This window comes from Pleurodeles waltl, chromosome 9, assembly GCF_031143425.1.
Source record: "Pleurodeles waltl isolate 20211129_DDA chromosome 9, aPleWal1.hap1.20221129, whole genome shotgun sequence".
Classification (NCBI taxonomy): Eukaryota; Metazoa; Chordata; class Amphibia; order Caudata; family Salamandridae; genus Pleurodeles; species Pleurodeles waltl.
In genome coordinates, this window is record NC_090448.1 from 517,307,881 (window position 1) to 517,330,061 (window position 22,181).

Below are 22,181 nucleotides of genomic sequence, written 5' to 3' on the forward strand. Positions count from 1 at the left end.
GGCTATTTATCCTTCAATGTTGATTAATCATTTTAGTGTCCGTTTCCATCCGGGAAGTGAAATTAATTTGGAAGTCTACCTGCACTGTCGACATCGGTTGTGCGTAATGCCTAATTTGTAAACAAGTAGGTGCCAAGGCCCAAAGTTTTGCCTAGTAGGCTGCAGGCAGCGCTAACCTACATCAGTGTGCCGAATACCAAGGCAGTGCAGTTTTGTTTCCACCTCATGCCTCTTTAAATATACCAATAGACACTACCTATCACTTTATGTCACTCTTACCGGTTGTTTACATCCCTGATTTCTTTGTCCACCTGTCTCTTCCTTTATCATTGTGTTTTCTGCCTTGTGCTATGGGTCAAAATTTTATGAGGGAAAATAAGTCGCAGTCCCCAAAAATAAGTGGCGATGGGCCCCACCTGCAAACATCGGTTCAAATTAAGCACTGGTTGTGCGTCAAAACAAAAAGCCGTACAGACGTGGTAAGTACTGCTGTCAGCATCATACGTCGAAGGAAGGGCAACACTAGGCCACTCAGCAAGAATCCCACAAGACGAAAAGAACTGCACTGGAAAACTGCCCAATGGGCTGGTTTCCTTGAGGTATCCATCAAGTTGTGTTTTTGTTGTAAAAAATAAAATACGTTCATTGGAATGGTTTCCTTAGGGAATGTTTGACTGCTGCAAAACTGGCGTAGGCACAGAAATCTTAAATGAAGTGCTGAGCGGCTAGAGGACACCACAGAGTCCGAAAAAAAGGTGGCCTATAAAACAAGTAGGGTAATACTACTTATATTATATTCATAAACTAGTTTCGATCGCACTATTTATTTTGTAGGATTGTAAACGCGATGTAAACATGAACACGTAAGCCGTCTGTTTCGAGGTTTCTCGTATAGGAGCTGTGCAGTGGAAGGGGCAAGTTCCTGCAGCTTCACACTTTCTGTTTGGCCACCTTTGCTTGCACTGAGGTTGTCCAAATCCCACAGAATGAGCTGCCCGAGTGATGCTTTCATTTCTTGTTAATCCAATTCAAGATGATTAGGGTTAGACTGGAGACACCAACACAAATGCCAAAAGCAAGCAATGCCGAGGCCTGCGGAGACAAAGAGAAAACAAACACAAATGAACGCCCTGTGCCAGGAACCAATTTACACTTCTGAGAACAGCCATTAAGTCCTTCGCTAAGTAAAGGAATCACACCCTCCCTTTGTTGATGGGGATTTAAAAGGTGGGATGTGAATTCCCCACTTGTGAAAATAAATACATTCTCCAGAGTCGGTCCCCACAGTATAATCTGTACAGAGAGTTCCAAAGAACCTTCAAATAAGCATTTATGGCTCATTAAAGCACAAATTGAATTCTTATAAAAAAAATACACCAGCTCTTAAAAAAGGTCACGTGACACTGCATCTGTGAGTAAATCTATTGAGTCTGGGCCTTTTTCCCAACAGCAGCCTTGGAGGCCAGCTGCGTGATACAGGGAAGTTGCGAAATAGGTACTATTAATATGAAGTACTGAGACACGTGGGACCCCCACAATGTTCAGAGACACATAACAAATGACATAATAAAATTCGATGAAACGCGAACAGCACTGTTGGGCAATTCACAGCCACGGAAATACCCACGTTCTGTAAGTGCACACTTTAGTGTATGTGAAGCAGACCCTCAAGTTTCCTGGGGCCTATTCTCCCATTATATAACCAGGACTACAACTCCCAGACTGCAAAGCATAAACCTGGACTGGAGGGCTACTCATACATGGCTCTAGGAAACTCAATCGCTCTGGTGAGTGGTATACCATAACAGCCCTGCAAGTTAAAAAATGAAGCCTGGCTAGAAAGATAATGTCTACGAATATGCAGAAATAAAATCTTTGTCATCATGTATTCCAAATAATAGTACTTGACTAAACTTAACATTTATATAGGCATGTAGGCCACAAAGAAGGTGGATGTAAGACCGAAATTAGTAAACACTGAGGCTAAAACATTTACTTTGGCAGGAGAATATTTTTCCTTGCATGCAGATTTCCATTTGCTGTTAGCATGTGGTTAGGGTGGGAACTTGATTGCACCCAGTGAAGTGGAGAGGACTGGAAACGTAGCAAACACCTCCAAAATCGTACACTTGTGGTATTAACAAACATTTACAACAGGTTTTCTACCAAATTTGCACACTTAACTTTAAGAGAAAAAAATACTGCTAGCGTGCCAATTGGACGTTGAAGTGCAGCAAACACCCCACTTTGGGTGAAAGGGAAGGCCTTTCCCCCACACAAAATAACGTTTTCCTCATGGAATTAAAATGTTTATTTATTATGTACAGCGCACACTGCATAACTGAATTGCTTCTAGTCGCTGGCACGACAGCACGTGTTGAATCAGACTGAGGGGAGAGGGAACCGGAGAGGAATACAAAGGTTTTCATCTGCTTTCTGAATGACGAAGTTAGAGCAATTTAAGTGTTCAGGCAAGTTGTTCTACTGGCGAGGTCAAACCATTGACTAATGTCTACTCCTTTTACGGATCACAAGGAAGTTTAGGTTTTGAGAGCGAAGTGGCATAGACTTGGTGTATTTCTGATTTTGTTATGCAGGTTTACGTTCTGAGCCATCAAGGAATTTGGATTCGAGGGAGGGTGCTTTGAACATAACTCCATCCTGGGCCACCAGCCAGTGGAGGGTTCTGCGATGCTGGGTGATGTTTAGGTTTTTGCCCAGGTCATAGATGAGGTGTACAACAGTGTGTTAGAGCCTCTGAAGTCTTTTAGTTTGGGAGGCAGGTAGGCATATACAGTAGTCTCACAGGGACTTTACTAGTGCTTCGTCTATCAAGGGGTGGTGTTCTATGAATATGAACAGTAAAGAGGTCTTTCAGTTGGTGGAATGAGGATTGGCCACTGCCCCAGTTTTGGAGTTGAGGCTTAGAGCAGCATCTCGGAGGCTGCCTACATTTTTAACCTTTGTTGGATGTTGTTGACAGACTTCCAGGTCACATGATCCATTTCCATTTGATTTGCATGGACATTGTTCCATACTTAAGGGCGGATGTTTTGCTCTTTATAAGTGCCAAAAATAAATAAATAAAAATATATGCTACTGATGCCTCACAACAATTTAGCAGCAACAAGACCTTTAGACCATATAGACAGCACTGCTGAAGTTCAGATTGCACCAATAAGTTGAGTGAAATTAGACCGACGGGTGCAAACGCTATTTGAGATGAGTCTCTGCCAGGCAGGACTGACCTGGGATCAGTGTATCAATCGCCTTTTTCAAAGTGGCGAATTTCGCAGTCTGTTTGCTTAGCTTCTTTTCCCCGCAATGTACTTTGTTTTATCTGCACATGGTAAGCCATCTGCATGTCTCTCAAGTGGCTGTGAACAATGAGTGGTTCTGTGAATTACAGTGTGGTGTGTCAAACTATGTGCTTGCTGCACAAAGTATTCAGGGAATAAAAGTACCCTGGAAAATATTTACACCAAATTTGAAACGAAGACAGTACGTTAATGCAACGGCACTCGGAGGTTTCCTGAGGCTGGGATGGGAGAGATGAGTGGGGGCAATCGTGGTAAGGCAGAACTATTTCAGCCGTTCCCTCCTGGATGTGGAGTGAACTGGTCCTCAAACAGACAGCAGAAAACAACCATCTGAAAGTCTACCACAAAACTAAACCTATGCTCTTGAAGCATTCAATATTTCTCAAATATATTATTTTATATCTCTTAGCCAGGGATGTTACAACGTCTTGGATACAGGCATGCATCGAGATCATTCAGCATCTTATAACAAGCTTTGGCAAAGCCAATTTGTCTCGCCTATGCAAGAGCTATTGTCTTTGTCAATGTGTTTAACCCTGTTGCATACCAGAGTGGCTGCTGTTCAGCATGGCTAAAAGTTACTAGCGCAGAGGAGAGTGGAGCAGCGTAGGGTGGTGCAGAGAAGAGTGGCTTAAAGTCAGACTGGAGTAAAGTCGTAGAGTGGAGCGGCATAGAGTGGAGTACAGTGGTCTACAGTGAAGTGACAGTGTGGAGTGGTATACAGTGGAATGGACTGGAGTAGAGTACTGTAAAGTAGAGTCAGTGTGAAGCAGTGTCACCGAGTAGAGTGGCATAAAGTGTTGGAGAGTGGAGTGGTGTAGAGTGTTGTAGAGTACAGTTGACTAAAGTGCCGTGGTGTGGAGTGGCATAGTGAGGAGTGATGTAAAGTGGAGTAGAGTGCATGAAGTGCTGTAGAGTGGCACAGAGTGTCGTAGAGTACAGTGGCATAGTGTGTCGTAGACTGAAGTGGCATTTAGTAGCATAGAGTGGAGGTGAGTGGTATAGAGTGGCGTTGAGTGTGTTGGAGTGGAGTGTCAGAGAGTGGAGCACAGTGACAGGGTGGAGCAGACTGTCAAAGAGTGGACTAGAGTGTAAAAGTGGAGAAGAGTATTGTAGAGTGTTGTAGATTGAAGTAGAGTGGTGTGGAGTGGAGGGGCACAGAATGAAGTAGAGTGTTAGAGTACAATTGTGTGTAGTGAAGTGGCATAGTGTGGAGTAAACATGGTGTGGTAGTGCTCTTGTCACCACAAACAACAGATTTTCAATTGAAATGACCATTACACTTTGCCCATACAGTTTTACTGATAAAACTAAACAGTGCATGCACAAATGATAATGTGTGGAAATGGCATCACCTAGTGTACTGTTTTGTTTTGAACATTTTAAAATATTTGTTTCCTCACACGTTCCCAAATTATGAAAAAGTGGTTCATTTGCCCTTTCCTAATTGTGATATATAGTCTGTCATATTTGCACAGTTCATTTACAGAAATTTAGATTTTGTTGTGTGCTGGAAAAAACCTTTTCTTTCAGAGTACCCAGCAAGAATGCCACATATTTCCTTTAACTGTGAAGTCAGAAAAATAAAAGTAAACACCAAGCTCCCTCGGAAAACAGCGTCTGAGATTTGAGCTCTGTCTTTGAATACACATCAAATGTGACAAGATAAGTGCAAAATTTAAAAGCCTGTTAATAGGAAGAAGGGCTAGTGGAAACATTCAAGGAACGCTGGTGAACAGGCTTTGCTCCAAGGGAAGGATGAAGACAGCCTAAAACAAATAAAACCAGCAAACAGAAAGGCAGAAAATGTGAGTTATAAACCAGAAAGCCCACAGTAGACAATGGGAAAGAAGCTTTCAGAATACCTGCAAGAAGTCTTATCACTTCGACCTACAAATATACATGACTTTTACTGTGAATCAAATACCGCTTAAACCCAAATACGAAAGTGACAGCTCAAAATTGTGAAAGATTTCAAGAGAGGTGAGCGATTGTGCATGATAAAACACATATCCAATTTGGTAGCAAGTAAAATTCCAAGTTTTAATTTTGCATTACAAACGGAAAATGTGTCATTCTCAAGAAATGTAAATACGGCCTACTGGAGAAAAAAAAACAACATACCCCACACTTCTGTCGTGAAAGACAATCCTCTCTGCTAAGTTTGAGATAAAATAAGCTGGGAAACACAAACAACAAGCATGTTGATGTGGTGGATCCTACAAAAGAAAACAAAATTGATAATATACACAGAATCATCCAAGTGCCTACGCAAAATGATCATATTTTCTCAAAACTGCAAACTTACCAATTACTCCAAACACATTGCTAATGTCCGGCACATATATGGCAAGTAACACAATAATTGTGTTCAGTGCCACTGTGACAATAATGTGGCGCACACAGGAGAAAGGATAACCTGAAAAGCACATCATTATAAAAGCCTTCCTTGCCTAAAAATGGAGAAAGAAACATTGATTAATCTAAGAATATTACATATAAAATACAAATTAGCATAGTCTTTTACAGGATTTAAGGCATTAACTCATTTCTTGGGGAGTACTGGCCTTACTTCGTAGTGAGATAGTCCATGCTGCTTCTTTACCTGTAGGAGTTTTAACTGTAGTATTAGTCTATATCACATTTTCCCAAACTAGGCTTTAAAGGTCATGTTTAGTGTAGTGGGGCTAAATTAATTAGTTAACTATTTTCCTATTCTATCAGTCTACAGTAAATGTTCTCAACTATTTAGTAGATGAACATTAGTTTGGCAGATGTTATGAGCTGTATGGCTGTGCAAAACCAATTAATTATTAACCGCAACCAATTAAGCAATTTTGTAAATAGAAGCTGGAGGGTGGAGGTGGCACATGCTGCAGTCTTTCACATTACAATTCCACCAGCAAAACTTGGTGAAAATTTGTCACTTTCATCCTCAGAAACACTGGTCTCCATACTAAAGCAGAATCATTAAAAACACACAGTTTAAAAAAAAAATGAATTTTCACACACCAATATTTTAAAAATGTATTTAAAATATAACTTTCAAGTCAGCAAACATGGATCCCAAAACTACAACCAGGCATAATCTCTACACACTAACTACATAAGGATAAGAGTGTCTCTCCAACTACACCATTCACCACCATCTCATGGTCAGGTGTAGGACTGGGTGCATAATGGCGCAAGGGAATGAATTTGCTCTGGCAAATAAAATAATTGAACATTATTTCTAAAGTTGAATGAAAAGTACATGCACAAGGACACCCAAGAGGTGCAACAGCAAGATAATCTGTGTGAAAGGGAAGTTACAACAAACACACTATAATTGTTAGACCAACTAATCCTGTTGATTTCGAGTAATAAAATAGTACTGCAAGTCAAATGAGACACTAGGTGTTAACGCGTCCCTTTATGATTAATTTACTCACTTTGGGACTCGTTTTAGGCCCATTAATCTTTTGACCCTGATTGAAGACACCTTAGGACGAGATAGCTAATCAACATGTCAATAAATATGTCAATAACGTCATCAATATTTATTAAAACAATGCAATTCACCTTAGTCAATGACATTTAATGAAGCTCAGAAACACCATGACCTTTCAGTCATGAATAACCACACCAGAATAATATGAATTTTATGATATTTATTCCCTATTGATTACAATTCTACTAGTACGTTTATTAGTCTTAAAACCAAGAAATACATTAGCAAAGTCACAATATGGCAACTCTGATAAGATTTCATCAAAGCAAGAATCACAAACATTAAAATATAACACCGCGTCAGCATAGGTTATTCTAGCAAAATATCATCATCACGTTATTCAACAAAGCATAGATTCGGTCGGTTTGTCTATTTGCGTCAGTTTAGTGAACCCCTCTAACTAACCTCTAATTAGCATTAGCATGTTGGGCTTCATGCAAAACAATTTAGTAACATCAATTTGGAAAACATCTAAACTATGGTCTCTGTCAAAAGAAGCAGTTGGTACCTAGAAAGGAAAAGCAAACACACAATCACAATTTCATTGTCATATAGTTACCCTCCGTTTAGGGTCAGCACTCAGGTTCGGTCTTCGTCCTCGGGACATCAGTTGATTCGCCATCAGGAATTCAGCAATCGTGTAAGAGGGGCACTTCCCTCATAAGGAGGTAAAGGGTATACGGGCAATCTAAGGGAAAGGATGGTTCTAAGTAAAATTAGCAAGTCACTAAGCAAAGTGACAAAGTCTCTGGATCATAGCAAAACGCATCAGCATCTCCCCTAACTCTCTCCTATCCATCCTGTTCTCTAGTCTAATTTACTTCCTGGTGTCAAGGGTTGTCATCCCCTTTTCGTTGTACATTCCCCTAAAATTTGATTGGACAAGGGGTTGCACCCCACTATCTTTAACCAATTAACTTCACATTAGCTCATCAAATTTGTCACCACATAACAGTTCTCACGTATTTTATTGGTTCTTATGATTGACGTCTTTAGCGGGTGGAATGTCCGGTTTGATTTCATAGTCTTGTGGTCCTTTGCACATCTTCGGTCAGTGGCTCTATTGTCTGTACCGTTTCAGGCGACCTTGTACCTACGACTGGTCTACAGTGTTGTATTCAACTAAAATGTTTCTATAAGCAAGACGACTTTCATGAGAACGGATCTACTACAGTTACATTCAGCTTCTAGTTTAGAGAAAAAACAAGAGTTCATGTCCTTCAGCAAGTCAGCACACTGCACGTTAGAAAAACACATTTAATATGAGTCAGGCAGCTAGACCTCGACTCATGCTAACTAAGGCCTAGTGATTTATTAGCAAAACCTTTCCATATACCTATTATTATTAGTGTAAAATCATATCATTCCAACATTATTAGTCAGTTTTATTAGTCCCCGTATACAGTGACGGCCACTCCCCGTGGGCACATTTCAAGTGCACGTTTTAGCAAAGTACATTAATTCAGTTTCTATGCAGCATTATTACACATTAGTACATAAACATTTCATGTTAATATAGATTACATAAGTTACGCTCTCTCAGTCCCTCCTCTGATGACACTTGTCATCACACAAACCTTTCCCTTAACCTTTCACTTTGCGCATAATGCGCATTTCAACATCTTGCCCTTTGTGTGAGCTTTCCCAAATTTCATTAAACATTTTCTCCCTTTCATTTTCTTAATTTCTTATGTTTCGTTTTGTCAAATTTCGTTTAATTCTTTCATTAACTTTACATGATCCCCATAATCCCAATAAGCAAATCAGAACAATCAATAGACCCCCCTAATATTTTTGCAAGAACCTCATTCCAAATATTTCTAAACCAATTCCCTACTTTGGTAATTCCTTTTCCAACTTTCTCCCATACTCCAGGTTCCTCCAGCTCCTTCAAATCTACACTATCTCTTGTTAGGTTAGTAAGCATACTTCTAATCTTTTTGCTGTTATCTGGATTGAACGCACAACAATGGCGCTCTTTAAGCATCTTACAGACTCCGCTGCTCTTCTCTAAAAGAATGTCTAAAGCAAGCCGGTTTTGAAGAGTCATAGCTCTTTCCGCAGCAAGTTCAGTATCCTTCAGGAGTACAGCCCCTGTGAAGTTTGTCAGCATGTTATCCACAATAGTAGGCAACTTTCGAATCTTTATCGAGTTTAAGATAACCCCTACTGAAGGAATTATGGCTCCAAATATGTCACCCACGACAGCAGCCGCTGTCTCTCTCTTTTGTCTAGTGTGTTGTATTTCAGACATTTTAGGAATTTGCTTTAAGTCATCAATCTGGTAAATCTTTGGGAAAACTATTCCCAAATAACATGTCCCATACCATCCTTTAGGAAGACGGTAATAAGCATTAAGTCCACATATATAATAGATCCCAGGGATCGCTGGATCATGTCCATTTAACATGAATGTCCGTTTACTTTTATTCAAAAACACATGCCTGCATTCACTCGTTCCCACAAATAAAGTGTCATGTTCAGATTTCAGCCTATATATATATACAAAGCCTACCTACATGCAATGCATCTATAGCTAACTTGCCTTGTGTCTTTATTGCAGTGTAAGCATAATCATTTGCAAGCGTGCCTTTTTCTAATCCCTTTTCTAACCTTTCCTTTAATGCCTTTCGTCTGTCATCATTGTGATCTAAAAAAACTCTTCTCTACAGGTGTTAGTAAGCGGGTTAGGTTATTGTGATGCGCATAAGCTGTCCCAAATGTAAATGTCAGCTCAAAGAAACCCCTAACTAATTTTATGCTGTGTTCTTTAGCTAATTTGTTTAGAAACTCAATCACAGGCACAAAAGAAAACACTACATCCAAGTTGGAATAGAAGTATTGCACATGCTCTTGATCATAGAATCTTGTTAATAGCAAGCTACAGCTTATCCCGTAAGTTAGCGGCAAGCTATGGTAAGTAACCCCTTCTTGTACTGACGAAGGAATCTTTGTGCACACATAACAATTCTTTGCATCCATTGTGTCAACGTACTCATTCAAGAGGCGATAGAAGACATTAGTAGATAGTTCCCCTTTTGAATTAGTTCCCTCATGTAAGTATTTTGCATCCTGCTCAAACTTCTCCCACGGTGTTAGTGAGCAGTTAGTAGCAGTCTCAGGTTTTGAAGTCACTTTCTTATCTATCCATGGCATTCCCACAATCACACCTATAATTATTATTGCACACACAATACCTAGAATAACACTCAACCAACCACACATTCTACTCTTTTTACTCTTACTCTTAGTGTAACTCATGATCTGTAAAGAATCAGATAGCAGAGTAATATAAGCATATATGGTTCGGGTTAACAGAATTTCAACTGAATGTGGAACCATTACGGTTAAGGGATGTCCCATCACTATGCCTTCACACTGTGTGAGGCTTTGACCAACTGCACGCAAACAACCCGGTAAGACTGCTGCGACTGGGCCCAAAGTAGCAGAAAAAAATGCTACTAGGCGGTTTGCACCTCCATGGACCTGTGTTAAAACAGACAAAGAACATGCATCACGTTCATGACCAAGCAGTAGAAAAGGCTTTGTGTAGTCAGGCATACCTAAAGCTGGTGCCCTGCACATACATTCTCTCAACTCCATGAATGCTTTCATCTCTTTCTCGGACAAGATTATGTTACCCGGGTCATCCTGAACTTCCTTGCCTGTCAGTTTTATCAATGGTTTAGAGATAATCGAGAAATTGGGTATCCACTGATGACAGTAGCCCACCATTCCGAGAAACATTCTGACATCTCTTTTGGTTGTCGGGGGATTCATTGTCACTCTTTCTTAGGATATTTTTCTCGACCCTTTCTCAATCAGGTGACCTACGTACTTCACCTCTCTCTGGCAGCATTGCAGCTTCTTTGGAGACACTTTATGTCCATTCTTTCCCAAATGGTTCACTAAGGCAATTGTGTCATACCAATTAACAGATCATCAATGTACTGTACTAGAGTCGAACTGAAAGGCAGTTCCAACAACTCTAAATCCTTCTTCAATATCTGATTGAAGATGGAAGGTGACTCAGAAAACCCTTGAGGAATTCTGCACCAACTGTACACCTTATCCAGGAATTTGAAGCTGAAAAGAAATTGGCTGTCCTCATGAAGAGGCACCGAAAAGAATGCTTGAGACAGGTCCCCAACTGTGAACCACTCTGCATCACACGGAACCTGAAACATGATCACTGCTGGATTTGGCACTATGGGGCAATATTTTACCACAATCTCGTTTATTTTCCTCAAGTCCTGCACAATTCGAACCTTCCCACAAGGCTTTTTCAAACCCATTATTGGTGAATTATATGGGCTGCCCATCACTTCTTTCAGAACCCCTTGCTTCACAAAGTCCGCAATTATCTATGCTACCTGAATAAGGACATCTTGTGTCAGATGATACTGCGGTACCTGTGGAAACACTGCATTCAGCTTAACCTGTACTTTGACTGGTTCTACTCCTTTTATCAATCCCACTTTTCCTGTCAGGTCCCACACTTTCTCTGTTACTGTTCCCTGCAACTCGAGTGCCAAATCAAGTACTGTAAGCATTGGGAATAAAGTTATCAGAGGGTAATCTTCATTTGCAGTCTCTGTCTCTGACTCTGCAAACTGCCCATCGTCCCCTTCATCATCACTATTTGTCTGGACTTCAATCCCTTCATTGGAACAGGTAATGGAACACCTCGTTTTGCACAAGTCTCTTCCCAGTAGGGATACTGGACTAGAATCACAGGCTACAAATTTGTGCAGTCCCTGGAAGTTGCCAATCTCAACTTGGACTGGGTCTGTAATCGGATTTGTCAAAAACTTATTTGTTACTCCTACCACCCTTATGGTACGCACCGAAAGTGGTCATTTCGGAACCTCTGCACTTCTGACTGTAGAGCGTGTGGCTCCTGTATCGACTAGGAATGAAACTTTATGACCCATTACCTTCCCCTCTACATAGGGTCCTCTCTGATCTGCTTCTAGGGACGCTGCCTCAGCCCTTCAACAAACCTGAACACCAGATGATTCATCTCTTTCGGTTCTATGGTCTCAGTGCTACTGTAATGTTTGAACGCTTTCAACAATCTCTCGTAGTAAGCATGAATCGACTCTTTGGCCTCCTGTGACGTTCGATCGATTTTCTGCCAATCAGTCACTTTCGGTGACACTTTCTGCTTCAAAAACTCAATTACTTTATGGTAATACTTCATCACCTCCTCAGACGGCGCTCCAGTCACCTTATCCCTTGCTGGTTCTTGTGTCGGCCAATCCACACCTCTCTTGCACTCAAGCCATAAGTCAGGTGGAACTATAATCTCAAACAGGGTATTCAAGTCCTCCCAGAGACACTTTGCCAACTTCACAAACCTGTCCGTCTGTTGGTACCATTCTATTGGCTTCTCCCTCAACCTGGGATAATCATTAGTGAATGACAAGATGTCTCCCCTAGACCACGGTACATGGGCTAGAACCCCTCCGGCTGTTTCTCTCATTGGCAACATTTTTATAGTCCCCGTGCGTGCGGCTTTGGCCTGCTTTGGTTCCGGATCATCGCCTTTCTCTTTATCTCTTTTCTTTGCCCATCTGCCTTCCCATTTCTCTAAGGCTCCCCAAATCTGCGCACTTTGCAGTATTTCTTTAAGATGCGCTTTCATTCCGGTAGACCTCATGTTATCAAAATCTTTAGAATCAAAGTCTAATCTGTAGCTTCTTTTCAAATGTTTAGTATTCTCAATATCAATATTGTATTTATCTGCCAGGTTTGCCAACCTCTGGTGCACTTTACTCACTTGTTTTGTGATTTTGGGGCACAGATACCTCAATTCTGTTTCTGTGTATGACTCTAATCTGTTCACCCCCCATTGTTCCTCCCACTAGTTCTGCAGCTTCTACACCCAGTCTCACAAAATTCAGGTATTCTTCCCTTTCTGGCCTCTCTGCGGTCACTGTAGTAGTTTGTGAAGCATTGATCTTTTCTAACCACTCATTCAACTGTTGCACGGAAAAGCCCTGCAACAAAATGTTTCCTGACTGTATTAATGGTGACTGTGTCGTATTTGTACTGTGTCTCTGGGGCTAGCACACTTAGCCCTGTGGTCTCATTGCCTCTAAAGAAGCCCCAATCGGGCTGAGGTCTAGTAAAGTCCCAAGTCCTTCTGCTGCTTGTTCCCTTGATGTCATTGGTTGGGGAGTTCCTGTGAACCCTCCTCTTATTGCCTCTTGGGTCCTCACTCCCTGATCACACACGCCAGGCTTACCCTGCGCATACAGCGGTACTGGCGGATCAACAGTAATTGGTAAGGATATGGCAGCTTGTGTCTGACCAGCTCCCAATCCCCGTGGAGCAGTAACTCCCAAAGCTTGACTCACCGTGGCTGGTGCAGGGACCGACTGCGGTCCTGCCACTGGATTGTAACCCGGAATCAGCTGTTGCTGCGGCTGAGGCAGCAATTGCGGAGTTGGCTCAATCTCGTACATATTGGATCAGGTGGCACCATCAGACTAGTATTTGTCTCTAATACTAGGACACCTGGATAGATCCTTTGAATCTATGGCGGAGGTTGCAACTGTGTCTGCATGTCTGGTGCAGTTGGTACACTGTCACTATTTTGTATCAAAACTGTATTGCTTGTCTGCACTGTACTTGTAATTCTCTTACTTTGTGTTGAATCCTCAGGACCTGCACTAGTGCTCTGAGCAGTGTCATTTATAGCATATGGGGGCGGGCGATCATGTAACAACTGATTAAGAAACTCTTCGTCATCTGGATCATCTTCATCTACCCAATACCTCTGAGTCTCCTTTGACTTGCTAGAGCCCTTGTCTGTTTTACAGGTGGCGTTCTTTCCCTGTGTCTCATCTTTCTGGGTTATTGCTGGAAACAATTTAAGTCTGTCAACTATTCCCCTTCTCCACATTCTGCTCTCATTGTCCAACCTAGCCTCAGCTAAAGTTTTCTCTGCCCTTTGTATTCTCCTTTCAAGTTTCTTCTGTCTTTGTCGTATGGCCATTAAATCCCAGACTGCTAATGCCTCATACTGTGCTGGTCTCAGAGGCGGTTTCTGTACAATTAACATCCATCTCAAGTTTTCTAAAATTCTTGTATTGAACATTCCATGCTCCGGAAACGCTAAACATCCCTCCTTCTCTGTTAATTCAAAGACATGGCTTTGTCTGTAAGTCCAAAGGCATGGCGCGACTCCCTTTTCTTCCATTACTATATAGGCTGGAGTACCCTCAGGCGGTGTAGGCTCCCCTTCACTCACCCTAATATATGTATCTCCCTTCCACGCTCTCTTTAAAGCCTTGAAAAACTTCATATTCACGTCTTTTATTTTGTTTTGAATCTAATCAGAAAGTGACTTTAATTCCCAGAACACTCTTCACCCACCTACCTCAACCTATTGCCTCTCATGGACGGCTGCCAATCCGTGCGCGACCCCTCTCAGCAACTAAGCTATCCCAGCGCGGCAACACTGACGTCACACTCACACACTGCAGCTGACAAAGTCTTGCGGCTTGTCCTCTCCACATACACAAAACTAATGCGATATACTGCGAGCACCTTTAACAACAAAACCCAAATTGTCCGGTTTACTACAGGAAGGGTAACACAACCGCTTCAGAACTTTACAGAGATTTCACTTGAAGCCTCGGCCGCTACTCTCTCTTTCTCAGCTCCCGCACTCGCAAGCAGAATTTGACCCACAAATCCTACTCTCGACTTGTCAATTGTTCGTCCTAGTGCACTTTAGAACTTGCCAAATCTCTATCGAAGGTTTCACTCACACAATTTGACTCAAACTCGACTTGTCAACCACGCCCGATTGACCTATTAAACCGCACAAATTACAACATAAACCCAAGTGTCTCCTACACTTGCCAATATACTCCAGAGTCTTAGACCACGACGGGTCCGTACATCACCAACAAGTACGTGGATAATGTTTTAGCACAAAGCGCCACACTCACATGAAGTTCGCCAACTTCCCTACTCTCATACTGCGGAGTACACCCACTCCTACTAAAAACAACATTACCTGGCCTAAATTCACACAAATTTCACAAAACACCTGCAATATGCATAAGCTAAGCAAGCGCAAATTCTACACCACACATACTAAAACGCTGAGAACATACCCAACTCACTTAGGCGGGCTCCGAGATTCCAGGAAAGTCATGCGGAATTTAGAAATGCATCATACCTCCAATTTGCATAATCTCATAAAACAATTTAAAACAATAGTCCTCCGTCCTGAGACCCCAAAGGGCCTAAACCATCGCTCTGCTACCAGAACTGTTTAGGCGTCCCTTTATGATTAATTTACTCACTTTGGGACTCGTTTTAGGCCAATTAATCTTTTCACCCTAATTGAAGACACCTTAGGACGAGATAGCTAATCAACATGTCAATAAATATGTCAATAACGTCATCAATAGTTATTAAAACAATGCAATTCACCTTAGTCAATGACATTTAATGAAACTCAGAAACACCATGACCTTTCAGTCATGAATAACCACACCAGAATAATATGAATTTTATGATATTTATTCCCTATTGATTACAATTCTACTAGTAAGTTTATTAGTCTTAAAACCAAGTAACACATTAGCAAAGTCACAATATGGAAACTCTGATAAGATTTAATCAAAGCAAGAATCACAAACACTAAAATATAACACGGCGACAGCATAGGTTATTCTAGCAGAGTATCATTATCACGTTATTCAACAAAGCATATATTCGGTCATTTGTCTATTTGCGTCAGTTTAGTGAACCCCTCTAACTAACCTCTAATTAGCATTAGCATGTTGGGCTTCATGCAAAACAATTTAGTAACATCAATTTGGAAAACATCCAAACTATGGTCTCTGTCAAAAGAAGCAGTTGGTACCTAGAAAGGAAAAGCAAACAGACAATCACAATTTCATTGTCATATAGTTACCCTCCGTTTGGGGTCAGCACTCAGGTTCGGGCCTCGTCCTCAGGACATCAGTTGATTCGCAATCAGGAATTCAGCAATCGTGCAAGAGGGGGCACTTCCCTCATATGGAGGTAAAGTGTATACAGGCAATCTAAGGACAAGGATGGTTCTAAGTAAAATTAGCAAGTCACTAAGCAAAGTGACAAAGTCTCTGGATCATAGCAAAACGCATCAGCATCTCCCCTAACTCTCTCCTATCCCTCCTGTTCTCTAGTCTAATTTACTTCCTGGTGTCAAGGGTTTTTATCCCCTTTTCGTTGTATATTCCCCTAAAATTTGATTGGACAAGGGGTTGCACCCCACTATCTTTAACCAATTAACTTCACATTAGCTCATCCAATTTTTCACCCCATAACAGTTCTCACGTATTTTATTGGTTCTTATGATTGACGTCTTTAGCGGGTTGAATGTCCGGTATGATTTCATAGTCTTGTGGTCCTTGCACATCTTCGGTCAGTGGCTCCATTGTCTGTACCGGTTCAGACGACCTTGTGCCTACGACTGGTCTACAGTGTTGCATTCAACTAAAATGTTTCTATAAGCAAGACTAATTTCATGAGAACGGATCTACTACAGTTACATTCAGCTTCTAGTTTAGAGAAAAAACAAGAGTTCATGTCCTTCAGCAAGTCATTACAGTGCACGTTAGAAAAACACATTTAATATGAAAGTCAGGTAGCTAGGCCTCGACTCATGCTAACTAAGGCCTAGTGATTTATTAGCAAAACCCTTACATATACCTATTATTATTAATGTAAAATCATCTCATAACATATAATTTCAACATTATTAGTCAGTTTTATTAGTCCCCGTATACAGTGGCGGCCACTCCCCGTGGGCACATTTCAAGTGCACGTTTTAGCAAAGTACATTAATACAGTTTCTATGCAGCATTATTACACATTAGTACATAAACATTTCATGTTAATATAGATTATATAAGCTACGCTCTCTCAAGAGCATTACAGCAAAGTAACACCATGCATGTACATGTAACAGCTGTAGGAACAAAATTACTCCTTTATTCTACATTAGTAAATGAAAAACGAAACCCAGGCTTAACATTTCTCCTCACAGATAGTGTCATAGAGGTACAGAATTAGAATAGGCTCCTCTCCAGGTGGGGGCTTTAAAGTGTTCACAGAACCTCCCTTTTAACCACAGAAGAGAAAGTAACATGTTCCTTGATCTCTTTCAGTGTGGTCATCCCATGACTGAGTTAAATGTTTTGGCTCAATTTACACACTACATTTTGTACTACACATGTACATTTACTACTTAATAGTAAAGGTGGGAGGTAGTGGGGGGCTGGTTGAAAATGGGACATAATTATTACAAAATAGGTGGGGTTAAAGTAATGGTTTAAAAGTGGTCTTGGGAGAGGCAGTAAATCACTCATAAAAAGGTAAGCCCAGTGCTTTGACAAATAGCAATTCTAAATCTATTTTAGCTAAAATAAAAAAAAAGGTCCCAAACAGCAGTAAATAGTGAAGTCCTGCAGTAAGTCCAGCACCACACATGGCCACACACAGGTGCTGCAACACCCCTCATACAAAACAATGTAGACAGAAACCTAAATTAAAACCCCACAGCAAACAATTTTAAAACAAATTAAGTTATTAAATGTTAAAAAATCTCAAAATAAAACTCTAGATATTTTAACTTATTTGAATAATCGATATACATTTTAAAAATAATGTAACATTTTTATGAAACTATTACATTACTTTTAATTAATAATAAATACATAGCGAATATAATTTTTACCTTAGGTGGGATTCTTTTTTCATTTAAACTTCACACAAATAGTTTTAATTTCATATATTTAAGATAATTTAATTTTACTTTTAAATTAAGGTATTAATGCTTTTTGTTCGATATTTAACATAAATATTAAAACACTACATTCATATTTAAAATCACATTTTTACTATTTTGTTTCAAATTTAATAAACCTTTTTACTTTTCACTATACTTTACCATAGTGAGATTGCTGCTATAGGGGAACTGGAAAAAAAACCATTGGTAAAACAAGGCAAAAATATAAAATACACAAAACTATCTGCAGCATCTTCCATGAAGAATAAAGAAACAGCTGTACCCTTCAAAGCAGTGGCTCTCTATAGGGTACTATCACACCCTATAGCTATAAGTAATAGACCTGACATGCCAAGAACTAACACAGCCCAAAAGAAGGGGTGCACATGCACACTTTTCTTTCCCAGAAAATAGACTTATCAATTACAATTCTGTGGATAAATTATACTTTAGATATTGGTGTCTCAAGGTATTATTAACAGCTACACTGAGACCAGAAGCAGAATATAACTACAAAATATAGTAGGTTGAAAATACCAGACTGCACTCCTCTTTACAAGTGCAAAGTAGAGCCAGAAGATAGCATCTACAGCCTTGAAACCTAGAAACAGAACAGGAAAAAGCAATACACAAACTTACACCATAAGGGAAAATAACCATTAATAAATGTACAATCAACATGGATATCAGTAAAAGAATCCGACTAGAGAGGTGTTGTAGCTGTCCTGGACAACGAACCGTCTACACAGTAAGCATTCTGACAGCAACAAGATACTAACTTTTAAAATATTTTTGTAAATAGGCCCATGCTTACTACAACAAAGCATTATATAGGAAACTGTCTCAAAATGCACTGAATCAGTTCTAACATCAGTATAAGTGGTTAAGACAACTAAGTTTAAAACATTACTGGCTTTCTATGAATGGTAACACAGGTAAATTGCCTCCCATTTCTGATATAATCAACGAGAATATTGATTCCCTATGCTCTAATATGCCCCACAAATCGACATTAGTTTATCAGTTGAAGGCACTGCCCAAGTGCACTTGAGCACTTGCTATTACAGCCCCAAATCAGTGGGCAAGAAACTATACAAACAAGTGTGGCAATACATAATAAGAGTAGTAAAAATGTATCAAAAGTAAATGCTTCTCATGAAAGCTTATGGTTTATTTTGTAATACCCTTTGTATTAAACTGGATACTTTTGATGATTCTGAAAACTGCACTACAAGGTCTGCTCCAGAAATAAACGGATATTAAGGAAGTGCAAGTAGACTGTGTACATTTGTTCCAAAAATGCTAAATTTTAATTTACATTTTATAATAGCTCGAGATAGGGAGAACATTAAAGATAACTCTAAAACTTCAGATATTTAAATACAAAGTCATGAAAACTGGGGCAACTCTAGTGACTATCAAAATACATCATTTGTTAATAGATAGGGCTGATCAGCAATATTTTCTGGGCTCTGGATAGAATACGTCAGGGTTAATAGAGTAGAATAATTGGAATTTGTATAAGACTTGATTTAGAAAAATTCTTTCAAACAGAATGAGAATTGCTATCCTTTATTAATTTGTGTGCAGGATATCTATATGAAGAGCATAGTGATAAAAATGAAATGGCAAGAACAACTCTGAAACAAGAGGAAATCGAATTATCATAGGAGGGTTCTTTGTGTAAGGTGCTTACGTGTCCCTAAACTTCCTATGCGTGAAATCCTTTTTCCCATCGTTTTTTGTTCACTTTTCCAAGTTTCTCACTTTAGTAGCACTTCAGCATATATTTTCAAACTGAATAATTCTTATGGAATTTTGGAACTTCAGTTTTGGAGAAACTATAACTTTTTGTGTAGGTCTAAATTGCTCCCATAGAAACTTGAACAGTACATGGATCAGATGTTTAAGAATTCAATTATTTTTATGTAAAAAGACATTGAGTGCAATTTTCACTACCAATTTAGTTGTGAACAACTGGAGAACTAAAGAATTTTAGAGAACAAATATTTTCAAAGCAATAGGGCAGCCTTTGAAAAGCCATTTATTCTTAATGGAAAATGAAAATATTTGAAGGATATCAACAAATTAAATCAGTACACTGCTAAGAAAGTGCTTTATACTCCACTTCCTCCCCTACTCTTTTTTCTATGTTTTAGGGTGTATGAATATCATGGAAATATAACGACTGCAACCTGAACAATGTGCACTGGGGTGCAAAACTGAGGATCAGAAAATATTCTAAGCATTAAAAAGTCACAACTTTGGACATAGTTTGGAGAAAATTCTAATTAAAAGTAAATGTGAGCCCAGCAAGACCTATGGTATACAGCCTTCATTTGCAATGGGTCATAAGGATTCCATCTTATTAAACTAAGTTTGAATACGCTAAATCTGGGAAGAAGTATGAGAACCAGAATATGAAAACTTAAATTTCTATGTGCAATAACAAAAGGTCCCTCTGAGATGCAGCAGACTTTGGGTCTTAGGAAAGCCTCAGATTGCCAGCAAATGTAAAAAAGGCTTACAACAAAATGTGATCTTTGATTTAGAACATGTGTTAATAATAATAATAAGACTTTATTCGGTATGAAATAATTCAACCATTAGATCACGTAGACAACAATAAATAAACTGAGATAGCAATGAAACAATAATATAACAATAATCATAAGATTAAAAACAAATAAAAACCTCATTACCAAGGATAACAATCTAAAAGATTCTTTAAAAAACTCTAAATTACTGCGCCAAGTAATGGCTCCCCTCAAGAACAATCCCAAACCCCTCCACACCAATGCATCTGAAGCCATCTGCAGCCACATAAAAGCATGACGATATTGCACAAAACCCTTTGGCCTCAACAGGGGTAATAAAAAACGACTTCTAAAAGGAGCATAAAAGACACAGAATAATGTAAAATAGGACAAGGTCTGCAGGGACACCCCGTCACAAGGACAGGGTCTGATCGATTTTTAACCATACTGGCCTAACAGGAAACACCGATTACTTCTAATGATCCCCAAGCGAAATCGAGTGATGAGTCCTTTCCCTCAAATCATTTATCGCTAAGAGATAGGGCTCAGGACCCGCCCCCATCTTTAACATAACAAAATCCCTGACCGATTTTTTCCCTAGATCCTCCCCCTCTATTTTAGCCTCCTGGATTCTCAAACAATCATCCTTTACCCAATTTTTATCACGGCTAGTCAGACCCTCAGGAGTGTCAAACAAGTCAGGCCGCCCCAAATCGTGTGCTGCCTTTCTCATGTACGTCAGCCAGGGAATATATTTTACATTGTCACAGGCCAAACAGTCCCTTAAAATCTCTCTATTAAAAGGGGCATATTCATTACTCCAAATCGAGATGAATTGCAAGAGGGGAGCCAATTGAATAGTGTGTTGTACAAACTCAAGATCTAGTTCTAGATGACGGCAAAAACCAGAGGTATTTTGACCAACACCCAATAGCCTTCTACAGAAACGATTTCTTCCACAATGGGGGCTCGGGTATCCATATACCCCCAGAGTGCTGCACCATACAACAGGACAGGGAGACATGTTCGCCTGTAGATTTCAAGCAGAGGCTTAATAGGTTTACTTCCTACTCTTACAGCAACATCAAAAGTGGCACCAACTGAGGCATGGAAGAGCATACTCCTTCTGGCAATACAGGGTTTCCATTAACCTTGATCATCAAAAATGACCCCTAAATATGGGAATTCATGAACCCTGCTAATAATTTGATCTTCAACCTTTAGCTCCCCCACCCTACTCAAGGGTCTACAACATACCATAAAATGCAATTTCTTATAATTAATCTCTAGACCCAAGCCTGACATGTAAGAGGCATAAGCTCTAACTACTTTACGGAGGCCATTCATAGTGCGGGCCATGAGGACCGCATCATCCGCGTACGTCAACACAGGGACATTAGTGCCATTCACGGTAGGGACATCACTACAGTGTTCCACCAAAAAATCCAACAATCCATTTGTATATAAAAGGAACAGAGTGGGGGCCAAAACACACCCCTGGCGAACGCCCTTTGTGAGCTCTGAACATTCCCCGTTTATCCCCACCCTCACATTTGCAGCCGATCCTGAGTGGAGATACTGGAGCAACTCTACAATATTAGGATCCATCCCTAACTGACTTATCCTTTCCCACCGATTGACCTTGTCAAAGGCACAACTAAGGTCCATAAAGGCAAGATAGAGGGTGCCCTTCCTGGCTTGCGTATATTTCCCAATCATCATCAGAAGATTAAGGCACTGTTCACGCGTGCCAAGACCTTACCTAAATCCGTACTGATCCCGGCTCAAAATTTCCTTTTCTGCCAACCAAACCTCAATACTCCTTAAGATGATCCACCCCAAAATCTTCACAGAAGAGTCAAGTAGGGAAATGGGGTGATAAGACTTAGGATCAACTGGGATGATACAAGCCCTTCTCCAGGAGGCAGGAATTCCCACGGTAACTGCCGCATTAAGAACATTTAAGAGAACCGGTGCAATTAGCTGGGGACAAGATTTGTACAAATCCATGGGGATGGAATCCGGGGCTTTATTAC

General features: G+C 40.2%; 1 protein-coding gene across 2 annotated transcripts in view; it reads right to left on the reverse strand.

Moving 5' to 3' along the window:
- Positions 1 to 808: 808 nt before the first annotated feature.
- SLC38A6 (solute carrier family 38 member 6) overlaps positions 809 to 22,181 on the reverse strand; it is a 324,618-nt gene continuing 303,245 nt past the window's right edge. For both annotated transcript variants that reach the window (XM_069207408.1, XM_069207409.1), the window contains 3 exons: positions 5,629 to 5,773; positions 5,445 to 5,539; positions 809 to 1,092 (listed from right to left, as the gene is read on the reverse strand). In XM_069207408.1, coding sequence (XP_069063509.1) covers positions 1,009 to 1,092; positions 5,445 to 5,539; positions 5,629 to 5,773 — 324 coding nt within the window. In that variant the 3' untranslated portion in view covers positions 809 to 1,008. The remainder of the gene's footprint in view (positions 1,093 to 5,444; positions 5,540 to 5,628; positions 5,774 to 22,181) is intronic.